The 17,759-nt window shown below is 39.9% G+C and overlaps 1 protein-coding gene and 1 pseudogene across 1 annotated transcript in view; one reads left to right on the top strand and one right to left on the bottom strand.

The window, feature by feature from the left end:
- Window positions 1–17,759, bottom strand: part of SLC26A8 (solute carrier family 26 (anion exchanger), member 8) — a 106,050-nt gene that overhangs the window by 58,825 nt on the left and 29,466 nt on the right. Inside the window, exons 3-4 of the mRNA XM_014529616.1 lie at window positions 13,064–13,203; window positions 1,382–1,563 (exon numbers count right to left, since the gene is read on the bottom strand). Of these exons, the coding sequence (XP_014385102.1) occupies window positions 1,382–1,563; window positions 13,064–13,203 (322 nt within the window). The remainder of the gene's footprint in view (window positions 1–1,381; window positions 1,564–13,063; window positions 13,204–17,759) is intronic.
- LOC106723984 lies at window positions 311–683 on the top strand (annotated as a pseudogene).

Genomic DNA, 17,759 nt, shown 5'->3' with positions numbered 1-17,759 from the left:
TTTCAGAGAGGAAGGGAGAGGGAGAGAGAGATAGAAACATCAGTGATGAGGGAGAATCACTGACCGGCTGCCTCCCAAAACCCAGCATATACCCTGACTGGGAATCAAACTGTGACCTCCTGGTCCATAGGTCAGCGCTCAACCCCTGAGCCACGCCAGCTGGGCTAAGGGAGTTTTTAAAACATGAAATCATGACTAGAACTCTAGCCCATAGTTCCTAGGACCCTTTTGTCTCAGAGAAGGGACTGGTAAGAATGTTTAGTGTCTCATCCAAAATCAGTGGTGGATGGCTTTTTCCTCTTGTGGGGACGGTGACTTCAGGCACTCAGAATGGTCCAGCGTTTGTCATATCAGTGGAGGCTGTCCTACCATACAGCCTCTAACAAAACTAGGCTGTCCCGAGCCCCTGGTAATAGAATTGTTTCCCTTTACACCAAGAAGATTGGAGAAGCGCCAAAATCTGCATGTGGCATGTGCCTAGGCCGACTTCGCAGAGTTTGTGCTGTGAGACCTAACGTTCTAGTGAGGTTATCTAAAATGAAAAAACATGCCAGCAGGGCCTGGCGTGGATCCCTGTGTGCTAAATGTGCCTGTGACAGTATCAGGCATGTTTCTTCTTTGAGGAGCAGAAAATTGTTGTGAAAGTATTGAAGGTACAAGCACGGAGTCAGAAAGCTAAATAAAAAAATAAAGCCGTTTTGCTGGCTGGAGTGGCTCAGTGTTTGAGCAGCGACCTATGAACCAGGAGGTAACAGTTCAATTCCCAGTCAGGGCATGTATCCAGGTTGCAGGCTCGATCCTCAGTGTGGGGTGTGCAGGAGGCAGCCGATCAATGATTCTCTCTCATCATTGATGTTTCTAGCTCTCTCTCCCTCTCCCTTCCTCTCTGAAATCAATAAAAATATATTTTAGCCGAAACCGGTTTGGCTCAGTGGATGGAGCGTCGGCCTGCGGACTGAAGGGTCCCAGGTTCGATTCCGGTCAAGGGCATGTACCTGGGTTTCGGGCACATCCCCAGTAGGAGATGTGCAGGAGGCAGCTGATCAATGGTTCTCTCTCATCGATGTTTCTAACTCTCTATCTCTCTCCCTTCCTCTCTGTAAAAAATCAATAAAATATATTTAAAAAAAAATATATATATATATATATTTTAAAAATAAAGCTGTTTTGAATAATAAAAACAAAAGAAAAACCCCCAAAATCAATGGTGGATGATTTCTGACAAGGGAGTTTTGTCACAGTCTATCCACAGATCCCACAAGTTTTCCAGAAAGAAATCACTGGGGTATCTTAATGGATAGCGGGAACAATGAAAGGAAGGGGTCTATTTGTGGCCCCTTTATTTAGTTCTTCTTCAGAGGCTTGGAGACTCGTATCCTACCTGAATAATCCCAGTCAAGAATGTTGTGGATGCCACCACACTCAGGGACTGGTTGTAGGCCGTGAAGAAGAGGGGGTCAGAGAAGTCCTCTTTGAGGAAAGTTCCCAGGAGCAGGTGGCCATTGTTGAATGGGTGCAGCGTCAGGACATTGATCGTCAGAGCGCTCACAAGAAAGAAGGCGCCTATGAAGAAGATGTTTAGGCAGAAGGTGAGCTTTTAAGTCCAGGTAAACTGAGACTATTGACAAAATCAAGGCATGAGCTTATGTTGTTTTTGTCCTTGACCTGAAGAACTTTTCTTATTTGAAAGGGACCATCGAGAGTAAGAAAGAGCAGGGAAGGAACTCTGGCCTCACAAACTATGACCCAGTCACAGAATTGAGATCTTGGTGGCCCAGGTATAAACCTCTTTCATTATGGGCACATAGTGTGGGTTGCAGAGAGAAATTGACTGGGAATGTGTATCAGGTTCAGCTGCCGTGCCTGCTCTTAGAGTGATGAAAAGTGAGGTGGTGGTGAATATATCAGAAAACAAAGCTAACAGTAATAATAAGAAGAAAAATAATACCTAACACTTAGGAAGGATTTATTTACTAGGTGCAAAATGACACTGAGCTAAACCTGTTTCAAACATAACTTCATTTAGTGTTCACATCAACCTACAACAGGGAGCAAAGGCAAACCTTACTTTTAAATTACCTGATAGCCCTGGCTGGTGTGCTCAGTAGTTAGAGCGTTGGCCTGCACACTGAAGGGTTGTGGGTTTGATTCCCTGTCAAGGGCACATACCTAGGTTGCGGGTTCACTCCCTGCCTCTGGTAGGGTGCATGTGGGAGGCAATGAGTTGATCATATCAATATTTCTCACATCAATATTTCTCTCTCTCTCTCTCTCTCTCTCTCTCTCTCTTCCTGTCTCCCCCCCCCCTTCCTTCTACTTTCTCTGAAAATGGAAAAAATATCCTCAGGTGAGGATTTAAATAAAAAAAGAAAACAACAAATTACCCGATAGACAAAAAACTCTAATAGCTCTTATTACCAGTCTTTGGAAGTCATTGTAATGTGCCTTGGGAATGTGGGAATGAAATTGCTCTCTAATGTTTAAAAGTAAAATCGACACAATGAACTTTAGTAAAAATATGTGCTATTGTCCTTTGAAAAGGCAGAGTAGCACTCCACAGCTAGAAGAATGGGATGGTCCCAGATTGAACAAACATCTGGAGAAAGAGTATGTCAGTCAGAATTATCAGCCTTGGCTGCGTGGGGAAGGCCAGGAAAAGGCGCTTCACTGGGTGAAGGTTGGCAATGCCCTTCCTAGACTGGTGGGGCATTTCGTAGTTTGATTTCTATGCAGGTTCACCTAGTAAATTTGCTGATTATCTGACCTTTAACTAGCTTGGTTCCTGTAACAGGTATTTCTGACTATAAAAGAGTAGATGGGTTTGACTCTGAGAAAGAAAGTGCTCCTCCTATGGATTTAAGTGCTTTGATTACCATGGTGGCATTTTCTCATTGTAAATTAATACAGTGAGAAAATGATCATTATGAATTGGGCCCATGGAGTTTGGTTATCCTGGGTCCAATGGAAAGATGGATCCACTCAAAGTATTGGTGGAATCGTTCCTGGACCTTTCTGGTGGAGGCATTCAGGTAATTTCACCAAGGAAAGTACTCAAGGAAAGTACGTCTGTCCTTTAATTCCTTTGGGAAATAGCTTTCTGGCCTTTTCGCCTGGTGGTGACATTGATAATGACATACTAGAAGTGTTCCATTTCTAAAATCTAAACACTAATCCTGAGGCTAGAATGCCCATCCTCTGTCTCCTTTCTTCCTACCTTGCACATAGCTTTAACTTGGGTTCCTTAGCAATAGGTAAATAATTGAGGTGGGGACTTCACCACCTCCTGCGGTTCCAGAACTGAACTCACCAATAGACATTTGATGACATGATCCAAAAATTACATAAATTACTGAAGAAGTGAAAGCTGCATATGAGATATTGAGAGGAGGGATCAGTTGCCTTGACAGCAAACTAAACGTCAGGACTGAAAAGCAAGATAATTTAGGTAAGAAAAGGTGGCCTGGCTTTTAAAAGTCACATTAAATAAAAACTGTAAAGAATGTTTAAAATGAAAATGATCTATGTATATGGCTGGCTGAGCATGGTATTAGTATCCCTTGACATACAGCCTTTAATTAGTATCTTTTATTGTCTCCTTTGATTCCTAGCTTCTCTTCCTGTTGTACCACATGGTTTTATACCTCAATTCTAAATCATAGGCTTAAACACCTTTCCCTGTGAGGTCTTCATGCTAATCATGGAAAGCAAACATCACAGCAACCAGACCTCAACCTCCAACAGCTCAGCAGCAGCCCACTGGCACCCCAGCCTAGTACAGAGGCCCTGATAATTCTCCAGGACTCAAGGCAAAGCTGGAGAGCAAGGCAAGAATCCCACTGAACTGACTTGACTCCAAGTTGGTATGTGTTGTCTCTCTTCCATATGCTCATTACTCTCATCTCTTCTTTTAGCTCCTTCCTCAATACTTTCTTTTCTAAAAAGCACCATGAAAATCAGGAAATTTGAATCTGAGGCACTCAACTTAGATCATTCCAGTGAGCCCACTGAGCTGATTTATTGTCTTGGACAAGCAAGGCTCTTTTTTTTAATGGAAAAGTTAAAACATATACAAAAATAGAATATAATGAAAACCATGTATCCACCAAACCTTCAACAATGGTCAATTCTTGGCCAATCTTGTTTTACCCATGCACCCACTCCCCTCCCACTCTATGTTATTTTGAAGCAAATCATGTTATTTTGAAGCAAATCCAAAGACATGATCATTTCATCAGTAGATATTTCAGAATGTATCTTTAAAAGAAGACCCTTTTAATGTAAAACTACAATATCATCATCATGCGTAAGAAATAATGGTTCTTTAACAGTATCAAATATCCAGCCAGTATTCACGTTTCCCTGCTTATCTCATGAATGGTTGTTGTGGTGGAGGGCCTCTCAGATGATCTGCAATGGCTAATTGGTTTTCATGCCCTTGTGTGATCCCCACCCCTTAAGTGTGGGATGGATCTTATAAGTTGCTTCTGATAAGTAGAATACAACAAAAAAATGATAGGATATCACTTTTGATTTAGGTTGCAAGAAGACTGTGGCTTCTGTCTTGGTTTCTCTCTCTCTCTCTCTCTCTCTCTCTCTCTCTCTCTCTCATTCAGGTCACCAGCTATCAGAGTTGACTTCAAGGGTGTGACTGATGCAATCACATAGAGCCCTGGGCTTAGAAGCTTCCACACTTGGCTTCATGCCTTACTCTGACCATCTTGAAATTCTGAATAATTTTTGAACTAGGGGCTCTGCATTTCATTTTGCATTGGGTCCCATACAAGTAGTTGGTCCTGCCAGCTGTCATCTTGTGAGGACACTCAAGCAGCCACGTGGCAAGAAAACCAGGCCTGTCAGCAAACACATTGGTGGAAACTGACCCTCCAGCCTCAGTAGAGCCTTGAGGTGACTGACACCTTGACTGGAACCTCATGAGAGACCTTGAGCCAGAAGTATAGTGGGTTTGGGGCTTGGGGGTGATCTTAAAGAAATCAATTGCTATTATATGTTGTGCTTTCTTTTACAATCTTTGTGTTTACATTGGGGCTCAAATACGAATTTCACATTGATTGATAGATTTCTGAAGTCTCCTGTAAATTATAGGTTGCCCTTCCACATTCTTTTTCTAAGCAAGGCTCTATTGATTGCAAGAAACAGTAAACCTGCTCAGATTAGCTTAAGCAAAACAGAAAATTTATTAAAAGAGTACAAAGGGCAGCTGAGCCACACGAGAGACTGGAACCAGAACTAAAAAGCCACCAGGATTCAAGGAAGCTACTTTCCCCTTCTCTTTGTCTCCAGGTTTGCCTGGTCTCCTGTCTTTGTTTCCAGTTTGGGGCTATAATGGACTATACTGCTATGAATATTTTTATACACAGGTCTCCTGGTACATAGATGTATGAGTTCCTTGAGAGAATATATCCTGCAGCATAACTGCAGGGGCATTTACCAGAAAATGCCAAACTGTTTTCTAAATGGTTGCACATTGCACTCCCACCAGCATTGAATGACAGTTCCCATTGTCTGCCTCTGTATTAGCACATGATACTGTCAGATTTTTAATTTTTAATGTGTATGAGCTAGTGTGTAATTTATTTTAATTTCAATTTTCACTTCATTGACTGCCAATAATGTTGATTAATTTCATTGTTCCTTACAGATTTGTAGGAGTATATATGTTACAGATTGTCATTTGTTGGGTATATTGTTACAAATATCTCTCCCATTCTGTGGTTCGCTTTTCAATCTTCATGGTGTCTTGGAATGAACAGTTCTTAACTTTTACTTAATTCAATCTTTTATTTAACTCAATTTGTCTTTTCCTTTTAGGCGAGTGAAAATTTGTTGTTGTTTTTTTACAAGACTGCTTTTATTCTTTTTTTAAATCCTCACCCAAGGATATTTTTCCATTGATTTTTAGGGAGAGTGTGAGAGAGAGGGAAAGACAGAGAGAAACATCGATGTGAGAGAAACACATTGATTGGTTGCCTCCTGCATGAGCCCAGACCAGGGCCCACATCGGGGAGGAACCTGCAACCAAGGTACTTGCCCTTGACCAGAATAGAACCCAGGACACTTTGGCCAACACTCTATCCACTGAGCCAAACTGGCCAGGGCCCAAAAAATGTTTATTGCTTTACCTTTAACATTTAGATCTTTAATCTGCCAGGTATAGATTTTTGTGTATGGTGGGAGATAGAAGTCTGTCTTTTCACACAAGAGTCCAGTTGTTTCACACAATTTATGAAAAAAGTCTGTTTCTATTGTGACACATATGATATAAACCATGCAACTTATATATGTGTAACTCTTTTCTGTTCCATTGGCCTAATTGTCTATCTCTGAAAAACCACACTGTCTTAATTACTTTTTTAGTAATTAATTTAGTAATAGTTTTGATAATTAATTTAGTAATCCCCATTTTTATTGTCAAATGTAATATACACATAGAAAGTGCATGAAAATAGGTGTTGAGCTTAATAAATATTTATAAAACAAACACCCATGTTACCACCGTCCAGGTCTTTGATCACAACTCCATTTCTTCCCACAAAGGTATTTGTTATTTTGACTTTTGTGATAATAGTCTCTTAGCTTTCTTTATGGTTTTAGCACCAGTGTACATATTTCTTAACAATGTAGTTTAGTAAAATAGTGAATGCTTTCCTCCTAAGGTCAGGAACAAGGCAAGAATTCCTAGTCTCACCACTCCTATTCAACATAGTACTGGAAGTTTTAACCAGCACAATAAACAAGAAAAAGTAAAAAAAAAAAAAACAACCACCCATTTGGAATAGAAAGAGAGAAACACAACTGTTTATATTCACAGACAACATGATTGTCAATGTAGTCAATTCTAGGAAATCTACAAAAGATTCTTAGAACTGTCCAGCTGGCGTGGCTCAGTTGTTGAGCATCAGCATACAAACCAGGAGGTCACAGTTCGATTCTCTGTCAGGGCACATGCCTGGTGTTGTAGGCTTGATCCCCGGTGTGGGGTGTGCAGGAGGCAGCCAATCAATGATTCTCTCTCATCATTAATGCTTCTCTCTTTTCTTCTCCCTACCTCTCTGAAATCAATAAAAAGATATTTTAAAAAAAGATTCTTAGAACTACTAAGTGAATTGCAGGATACAAGGTGAACACATAAATACCAACTACATTTCTATATACAAACAATGAACAACTGGAAAACAAAATTGTTTTTAATTATCATATACAATATCTCCTCAAAAATGAAATAGGTATAAATCTAACAAAATATGTATAAGATCTGTATGCTGAAAACTATAAATGCTAATGAAAGAAGTCAAAGAAGACCTAAATAAATGAAGAGACATACTGTGATCATGGATTGGAAACTCAACATAATTATCGGCAAAGTGATCTATTAATTTAATGCAACAGCTATCAAATTCTCTCAGTAGAATTTTGTGTGTGGATATAGACAAAATGTTTATATGGAAGAATAGCTAAAACAATTTTGAAAAAAGAACAAAGTTGGAGGAATCACTCTATCCAATTGTAAGACTAACTATAAAGACACAATAATTAAGATATGACATTGGCAAAGGATAGACACATAGATCAATAGAACAGAATAGAGAGTCCAGAAATAGACCCACAAAAACATGGCTATATGATCTTTGACAAAAGTGCAAAAACAATTCAATGGAGAATAGTCTTCTTTAAAAATAATGCTGAAAATGCAACAAAAAATAATCTTGACCTATGTTTCTCATGTTATACAAAGATCAACTAAAGATGGATCATAGATCTTAATGTAAAACATAAAGCTATAAGACTTAGAAGAAAGCATAGGAGAAACATTTTGTGACCTCGATTTAGGTGAATAATTCCAATATAAGATAGAAACAGCACAATCTGTAAAAGAAAAAAAAATGGACTTTATCAAAATTAAAACCTTTTGCTCTGTGAAATAAACTGTCAAGAATGAAAAGATAAGCTATAGACTGAAAGTATTTGCAAATCACATATCTAGAAAGAACTTGAATCCAGAATATATAAAGAATTCTCAAAATTTAACAATAAGAAAACCAAAATTCCAATTTTAAAAATGGGCAAAGGACTTGAACAGGTATTTCAACAAAGAGAATATGAGGACAGCAAATAAGAACATAAAAAGATGTTTGACCTCATTAGCAATCAGGAAAATGCAAATTAAAACCACGATCATATACCACTACAAACCTCTTAGAATGGCTAAAATAAAAGACACTGAAAACTAGGATTCATCAAAATAAAAAATGTTTCTCGTTAAATATTTTGTTAAGACAGGCTACAGGTCTGACCAGGTGGCTCAGTCAGTCAGAGCTTCATCCCTACACCAAAGATTGTGGGTTCGATTCCCAGACAGGGCTCGATCCATGCATGGAGGCAACTGATTGATGTTTCTCTCTCTCATTGAAGTTTCTCTCTCTCTTGCTCTCCCTTCCTCTCTCTCAAGTTAGTATAAACATATCCTCAGGTGAGAATTTAAACTCACACTCACATACAAAAAAATGACAGGCTACAGACTGGAAGAAAATATTTGCAAAACACATTGACAGAGAACTAGTATCAAAAATCCTATCTAATCAAGAGGTAATATGCAAATTGACCATCACTCCAATACACAAGATGGCCGCCCCCATGTGGACACAAGATGGCCAGCAGGGGAGGGCAGTTGGGAGGGCCCAGGCCTGCAGGGAGGGCAGTTTGGGGCAACTGGGCCAGCAGAGGAGGGCAGTTGGGGGAGACCAGGCCGGCAGGGGAGGCCTGAACTCCAGATGACCTTCCCTGAGAAGCAGAAGACTACACTCAAGTCCGCTGTGACACCCTAGAGTAGCGGTTCTCAACCTGTGGGTCGCGACCCCTTTGGTGGTTGAACGACCCTTTCACAGGGGTCGCCTAAGACCATCCTGCATATCAGATATTTACATTATGATTCATAACAGTAGCAACATTACAGTTATGAAGTAGCAACGAAAATAATTTTATGGTTGGGTCACAACATGAGGAACTGTATTTAAAGGGCCAGAAGGTTGAGAACCACTGGGTTAGGGGGTGTTCAGGCTGGCAGGCAGAAGCGGTTAGGGGCAATCAGGCAGGCAGGTAGGCGAGTGGTTGGGAGCCAGCAGTCCTGGATTGTGAGAGGGATTTCTGACTGCCTGTTTAGGCCAGATCCCAGTAGGATTTGGCCTAAACGAGCAGTCGGACATCCCTCGAGGGGTCCCAGATTGGAGAGGTTGTAGGCTGGGCTGAGGGACACACACCCCCTGCACAAATTTCATGCACCGGGCCTCTAGTATATAAATAATTCTCAAAGATCAATAGTGAAAATGCAAACAATCCCATTAGAACCTGAGCAAAATACAAGAAGAGCCATTTATTAAAATATATAGATGGAAAATTCCTATGTGAAAAGTTGTTCAACATCCGTAGCCATTAGGGAAATGCAAACTGAAACCACAGTGAGATCTCACTACAAGCTATCAGAATGACTAAAGTAAAAAGTAGTGACAACACCAAATGCTGGTGAGGACGCAGAGCCACCAGACCCCTCACAGATTGCTGGGAGGAATATCAAATGACACAACCACTCTGGAGAAGAGCTTGGTATGTCCTTAAAAAATTAAATATGCAACTACCCTACATTCCAATAATTACACTCCTGGATATTTATCCCAGAGAAATGAGGACTATGATCACTAACCTACACACAAATGTCCATAGCAGCTATATTTGTAACAGCCAAAAGCTGCAAACAATTCCAATGTCCTACGAGGGTGAATGTTTAAACCAACTGTGGTACATCCATACCATGGAATACTACTTGGCAAGAAACAAAACAAAACGGGAATAAACTATGGATACACACAACTGCCTAGATCAGCGGTTCTCAACCTGTGAGTCGCGACCCCTTTGGGGGTCGAACGACCCTTTCACAGGGGTGGCCTAAGACCATCGGAAAACACATATATAATTACATATTGTTTTTGTGATTAATCACTATGCTTTAATTATGTTCAATTTGTAACAATGAAATTGGTGGTCACCACAACATGAGGAACTGTATTAAAGGGTTGCAGCATTAGGAAGGTTGAGGACCACTGACCTAGATGAATCTCCAGAGACTTAAGATGTTGAAAAAGCCAATCCCAAAGGTTTGCATATGTATGACTAGTGTTTGCTAGAACCTGAGGAGGGAATGGGGACAGGAGGCAATTGGGGTTGATCATTGAAGTGCAACAAGAGGGATCCCTGTGGAGGTGGAAATGTTCTGTATTTTTATTGTATCAACACCAATAACCTGGTTGTAAGATTGAACTATAGTTTTACAAGTTGTTACCATTGGGGAAAGCGGGTGAAGGATACAGGGATTGCTCTGTAATTTCTTACGAGTGCATTTAAATCTATAATTATCTTAAGTAGACAGTTTAATGAAGAAATACTAACAATATCAAGTGCTGACAAGAGTGTGGAGGAACTAGAATTCTCATACATTGCTGGTGGAGATGTAAAATGGTAGGTACAGCCACTCTGGAAAAACAGTTTGGCAGTTTCCTATAATGTTAAATATACACTTTACCAGCCCTAGCCAGTTTGGCTCAGTGGATAGAGTGTCGGCCTGCAGACTGAAGAGTCCCAGGTTCAATTCTGGTCAAGGGCACATGCTCGGGTTGTGGGCTGAATCCCCTAGGGGGTGTGCAGGAGGCAGCCAATCAATGATTCTCTCTCATCATTGATGTTTCTATCTCTCTCTCCCTCTCTCTCTTTCTTTCTATCTATCTATCTATCTATCTATCCTTTATATATATAAAGTGTATATATATACACTTTACCATATGACCAACAATACCACTCCTGGGTATTTAATACCTTAGATAAATGAAAACACGTTCACACAAAAATCTGTACATGACTGTTCATAGCAACTTTATGTGTGACGGCCAAAAACTGGAAACAAATTGTCCATCAACAAGTGAATGGATAAACCAACTGTGGTACAGCCATACAGTGAAATATTTCTCAGCAATGACAAGGGACAAAGTATTGATGCACATAACCATTTGCAATAATTTCAAAAACCTAATGCCGAACTAAAGAAGCCAGCCTTCAAAAGTGACATACTAGATGAGTCCATTTATACGATAGTCTCAAAAAGACAGGACTTGGTGATTGAGAACATATCGGTGATTGCAGGGGTTAGAGGTAAGGGGAGGATGTGACTAAAAAGGGATGGCACAGCAGAGATTTGGGGCTGATGGAACTGTTATGTATCTTGATTGTGGTGGGGGTTACATAAATCTACATATGTGTTTAAATTCACAGAACTTACACCAAAAGAAAAAAAGCCCATGTTACCGTATGATAATTTTTTTTAAAAGGATCCCTTTCCTCAACTAACGGCTCTGTGTCAGAAAGCTACCCCTTGGCCCTTTGTTGGTCTCTTCTGTGCTAGGCACAGCCTGTACAGTTAGTCACAAGCTTCAATCCTGCCTGGTTGAAGAACAGAGAAACAGAGGTGTTTAAAGTCTGTGTAGGGATCTGTGAACCACCGTGAGTAAAAGATTAACAAAATCCTTTCCCTTTCTCTGTAGATAAATTTGATCTTGGGTTAACTTTCCATGTGTGTGTGTTTTTTTTAAACCTGATAACAGTGGAATGTCAGCTGTGTTACCAGCCAACATTGGTTATATAGTAAAAATGAGCCTGATTCACCCTGGCCGGTGTTGCATAATGGTTAGAGCGTTGGCCTGGTCAAGGGCACATACCTGGGTTGCAGGTTTGATCCCTGGCCCGGGTTGGATGCATGTGGGAAGCAACCAATTGATGTGTCTCTCTCACATTGATCTGTGTGTGTCTCTATCTCTCTCTCTCTCCCCCACCTCCTTACCCTCCCTTCCACTCTCTCTAAGAATCAGGGAGAAAAAAATATCCTCCAGTGAGGATTAACAACAACAACAAAAATAAAAATGTAAAATGAGCCTGATTAGTATATTCCATCTGGACCAAGAGGACTGAACGAAAGAGAATATCCAGTGGGAAGCCCTAGCTTCGGCTTCTCTGAGCACAGTGATCTTATAACTGGGCATGGCACCTGTGGGACCCTGGAAGCAAGAGTTAAAGAAAATGGCAAGAGAGGTTGGTTCCTATTTGGGAAATGAGGCTTCTAAGCCCAGCGAGCTCCCTATCCATCTGCATGATCTTATCTTCAATCTGGACTGCCATTCAGAAGACCAAAGAGTCGCCCCTGGACTGTGTGCGTGACTCGGTGAAGAGGTGCTTGCATGCTATGTTTCATACCCTTCACTTTTCTAAGTGAAACCAATGCCATAAAGTCTATTGTAGTAATGTGAGTATGAAATGACTAGTTAAGCAAAGTATGACCATGAATGGGCCTTGCAGATACTCTTGGAAGTATTCAGGGTCCCAAACTACACTGAGTCTTTTGGAACCATCCTGAGTTACACATCTGGCAGGTAAGGTAAGTCTGTGGGTGAAAAGGAAATGTAAAATGAGCCTGATTAGTATATTCCATCTGGACCAAGAGGACTGAACGAAAGAGAATATCCAGTGGGAAGCCCTAGCTTCGGCTTCTCTGAGCACAGTGATCTTATAACTGGGCATGGCACCTGTGGGACCCTGGAAGCAAGAGTTAAAGAAAATGGCAAGAGAGGTTGGTTCCTATTTGGGAAATGAGGCTTCTAAGCCCAGCGAGCTCCCTATCCATCTGCATGATCTTATCTTCAATCTGGACTGCCATTCAGAAGACCAAAGAGTCGCCTCTGGACTGTGTGCGTGACTCGGTGAAGAGGTGCTCGCATGCTATGTTTCATACCCTTCACCTTTCTAAGTGAAACCAATGCCATAAGGTCTATTGTAGTCATGTGAGTATGAAATGACTAGTTAAGCAAAATATGGCCATGAATGGGCCTGGCAGATACTCTTGGAAGTATTCAGGGTCCCAAACTACACTGAGTCTTTTGGAACCATCCTGAGTTACACATCTGGCAGGTAAGGTAAGTCTGTGGGTGAAAAGGCTTCATATCTTCCTTACCTTGGGGAATTTGCACAAGGCCAACACTTATACCTGCAAGTAAGTCTCCAAGAAGCCATTCCTTGAATCGATACAAACACATCCACTCTAGGAAGGGAAAGATTGTAATCATGCAATTCAGGAACCTGTCCCATGAGCAGCTGTGAGAAAGAAGAACAGAGACTTGGTTAGTTCTCCAAAGAAAAAGCCCACATAGCCAAGAAAAGGCACGGTACATGATTCTTCCCACACAGCAGAGTTCCTTATTTGCACTGTCAACACTTTGATATACTGGACTGGATAATCCTTGGTCAGGCTGTCCTATGCATTATAGGAGGTTTAGCAACATCGCACTAGATGCCCCCTCTCCCAGGTGTGACACCCAAAAATGTCCCCAGACATTGCCAAATGTTCCCTGGGAGACAAAATCGCCTCCAGTTGAGAGCCATTATCATACATATAACAAAATCTAAGCCTTATTAGTCCAGAGTATAAATCAAGTCTGTGTTTTTATTGGATGTTTAGAAAAATATAAACTTACCAAGTTTCCAGTGGAAAATGGACTGTTATTGATTTCTTTTGATAAGGACAGTTTTTTGATATGTGATATTGGTGGTGGGGGGGGGCAATTAACACATTCACATCATTCCCATATACTAAATTTTTACTGAACACTAACTCTATGTGACTTTGACCTATAATATGTAGAAATGTATAGAAAATATAGAATGTGAAGTTACCATACTTAGGGAGTTAGCCATGTAAATAAAAAGCAGTAAAATAAAGACTGTTATCCTTTAATCCAGTAGATATCAACCAGAAGTAATTCTGTTCCCCAGGGGGCATTTTGCCATGTCTGGACACATTTTTTTATTATCATGATGGGCATCGAGTGGGTAGATGCAAGGGATGCTGCTAAACACCCTAAAATGTACAGAACAGCTCTTTATAAGAAACAATTGTCTGGTCCAAAATGTCAATGATACTGAAATTGAGAAAACCTATTTTAACCTTTAGATCATCTAAAACAGAAGAATGACCACCATCAATCAATTGCTCAGTAGAACCAGTTTGGTTTTACATGGCTTTCTGCCACTTACATTTCAGTATGGGCCGAAAGCAAAGAGTATGAAGATTTTTTCATGTATGAGCTGTAGTTGGATAACTGGGATTTGACTGTGGCACGGCTAACATGTATGCTCAGAAGAGAAGTAATTTAACTAACGTATGTTTGACTCTCACAACTTCATGAGCATTACTATCCCTAAGGGCCAAACAGGTGTAAGTGACTTTCCCAAGGTCACGGTAGTAAGTGTGAGCAGCGCTGGGGCTAGAACCAGGTCTCCTGATTCCTAGTTCAGTTTTCTGTCCACTCGATTGCTGCCACATTTCCTATCGACAGCTGTCAAATTCTGCTCAGGAGCCAAGAGCAAGACCATTGGTTTGAAAGGAGCATCACATTGCTATTTATATGAGAGTCCCTGGGTGTTAGGCAGGTGCTCTGTCCTTCTATGGAGGTGAGTAAAGCATGGCATTGGGACAATTTGTTTCTTCTCCAAGTCCAGTCTGCCCTCCTCTCCTCCTCTCCATGTGCCACTTGGCAAAAGAGAAGCTACCGTCGGCAAAGTCATCAACGCTCTTTCGCATGGCAAAACAAAATGAAGAGGGAATAATGAGGATCTAAAACTGAAGAAAATCAAGGAGGGTGTTACAGGAATAGACATTGAAATTGTAGCTTAAAAATGAGGAATGTAAGTCAATGTGACAGCAAATAGGAGATTTTGACAAGGAAGGGTGTGTTTGCAGTTGCTAACTAAGAGGGAGAAAATGGGAAGAGAGATTAGATTTGCTGCAGAAAGGAAGAGATGGAGTTAAAAGATTGTGAGGTGTTTTGTGTGTGTGTGTGTGTGTGTGTGTGTGTGTGGGTGTGTGTGTGTGTTTGTTTGTTTTTTAACTAAAAACCTCCACGTATACAGTTCTTTTTATTTGCTTGGTGATTTACAAATACTTTTTAAACTCTCCCAATTGAGAAACCTTTAGCCTCCTCATCAAGAAAACAAGAGAGAGGGGGAGAGTACAAATAAATAAAAACAGAAATGAAAAAAAGGGTTACAACCAACACCACAGAAATACAAAGGATGATAAGAGAATACTATGAACAATTATATGCCAACAAATTTGACGACCTAAAAGAAATGGATACATTTCTAGAAACATACAAGCTTCCAAGACTGAACCAGGAAGAAAGAGAAAATCTAAACAGACCAATTACTAGCAATGAAATTGAAGCAGTAATAATAAAAAAAAACCTCCCAAGAAACAAAAGTGCAGGACCAGACAGCTTCACTGGTGAATTTTACCAAACATTTAAAGAAGAATAATACCTATTCTTCTCAAACTATTACCAAAAAAATTGAAGAGGAAGAAACACTTCCAAATTCATTCTACATGGCCAGCATTAACCTGTCACCAAAAAGAAGAAGAAGAAGAGGGAGGAGGAAGAGGAAGAGGAGGAGGAGGAGGAGGAGGAGAAAAGAAAGAAAATTACCAGCCAATATCCCTGATAAATAGACGTGAAAATTCTCAACAAAACACTAGCAAACTGAATTCAACAATACATTAAAAAGATTATATACCATGATCAAGTGAGATTTAACCCAGGGATGCAAGGATGGCTCAATATCTATAAACAATTAATGTTATACATTACATCAACAAAAGCAAGGATGAAAATCATGTAATCATCTCGATAGATGCATAAAAAGCATTCAACAAAATTCAGCATCACTTATGACAAAAACTCTTAACAAAGTGGATCTAGAGGAAACTTACCTTAACATAATAAAGGCCATATATGACATACCCACACCTAACATCATACTAATGGTGAAAAGCTGAAAGCTTCTCCTCTAAGATCAGGAACAAGACAAGGATGCCTGCTCCCATCACTGTTATTCAATATAGTATTGGAAGTCCTAGTCACAGCAGACAAGAAAAAGATATAAAAGGCATCAAAATTGGAAAGGAAGAAGTAAAACTGTCACTATTTGCAGATGACATAATACTATATAGAGAGGACCCTAAAGACTCTACCAAAAAAATAGAATTAATAAATAAATTCAGTAGAGTAACAGGATAAAAAATTAATATCCAAAAATCTGTGGTATTTCTATACAGTAATAACAAATTACCAGAAGAAGAAATTAAGAAAACAATCCCATTTGTATTTGCATCAAAAAAGATAAAATTGAATAAATTTAACCAAGGAGGTGAAGACCCATACTCTAAAAACTATAAGACATTGAAGAGGACACAAAAAAAAAATGGAAGGCTATATCATGCTCATGGGTTAGAAGGATTAATATCTTTAAAGTGTCCTAAAATAATCTACAGATTTAGTGCAATCTCTATTAAAATATCAATAGCATTCTTCTCAGAACTAGAACAAATAATCCTAAAATTTATATGGAACCATAAAATACCATGTATAATCAGAGTAATCTTAAGAAAGAAGAAAGTTTGTGGTATCATTCTTCCTGATTTGACCATAATAATCAAAACAGTATATTACCGGTACAAAAACAGACACACAGACCAATGAAACAGAATAGAGAGCCCACATATAAATCCTCAATTATATGGTCAATTAATCTATGAAAGGAGGCAAGAATATACAATGGAGAAATTATATAGGTACAGTAAAACCTTGGTATATAACAACTAGTTTGGGCAAAGGGACGTCTGTTAAAGCCAAAAGTCTGTTATGTAATAAAGTAGATTTTCCAAATGTGTATGTTAGGAAATTGACAAATTATGCCTGACATATGAACCAGGAGGTCATGGTTTGATTCCCAGTCTGGGCACATGTCCAAGTTTCAAGCTCAGTCCCCAGTGGGTGGCGGGGGGGCATGCAGGAGGCAGCCGATTAATGATTCTCTCTCATCATTGATGTTTCTATCTCTTTCTCCCTCTCCCTTCCTCTCTGAAATTAATAAAACATAAATCTAAGCAAATAAACAAACAAAAATCTGCTGTAGAAAGTCACACCATGGAAAAACAGAATCAATTACCACTCTGGAAGCGGTGTGATCACACGCTGACTAATCATTCACCAAACACTGCTTACAAGTGGTGACTCTTGAATTTAAATATGTAGACTATAGTTGCTGATATGTCATATTTATTTATGTCGGTGAAATTACTACAGTGTTTTTTCAACATATGGCCTATTTGCTAAAATTTGTTTAAAATAAAAGTGAATTAATAACAAAATATAGCCCTAGCCCGTTTGGCTCAGTGGATAGAGCACTGGCCTGCAGACCAAAGGGTCCTGGGTTCGATTCCAGTCAAGGGCATGTACTTGGTTGTAGGCTCCTCCCCAGCCTGAACCCTGGTTGGGGCTCATGCAGGAGGCAACCAATCAATGTGTTTCTCTCACATCAATGTTTCCTTCTGTCTTTACCTCTCTCTTCCACTCTCCCTAAAAATCAATAAAAAAATATCCTTGGGCGAGGTTTGAAAAAACAAAAACCTCTTAATAAGTATAAGCAAAACTAAATCACCAACTTACACCATACACAAAAACAAACTCAAAATGGCTAAAGGACTTAAATGTAAGACGGGAAACCATAAAAATCCTACAAGACTCCATAGGCAGCAAAATTGCAGACATATGTCATAGCAATATCTTTACAGACACAGATCCTAGGGCAAGAGA

Source organism: Myotis brandtii, unplaced genomic scaffold, assembly GCF_000412655.1.
Source record: "Myotis brandtii unplaced genomic scaffold, ASM41265v1 scaffold687, whole genome shotgun sequence".
NCBI classification, from domain to species: domain Eukaryota; kingdom Metazoa; phylum Chordata; class Mammalia; order Chiroptera; family Vespertilionidae; genus Myotis; species Myotis brandtii.
This window is presented reverse-complemented; position numbering and strand designations above follow the sequence as displayed.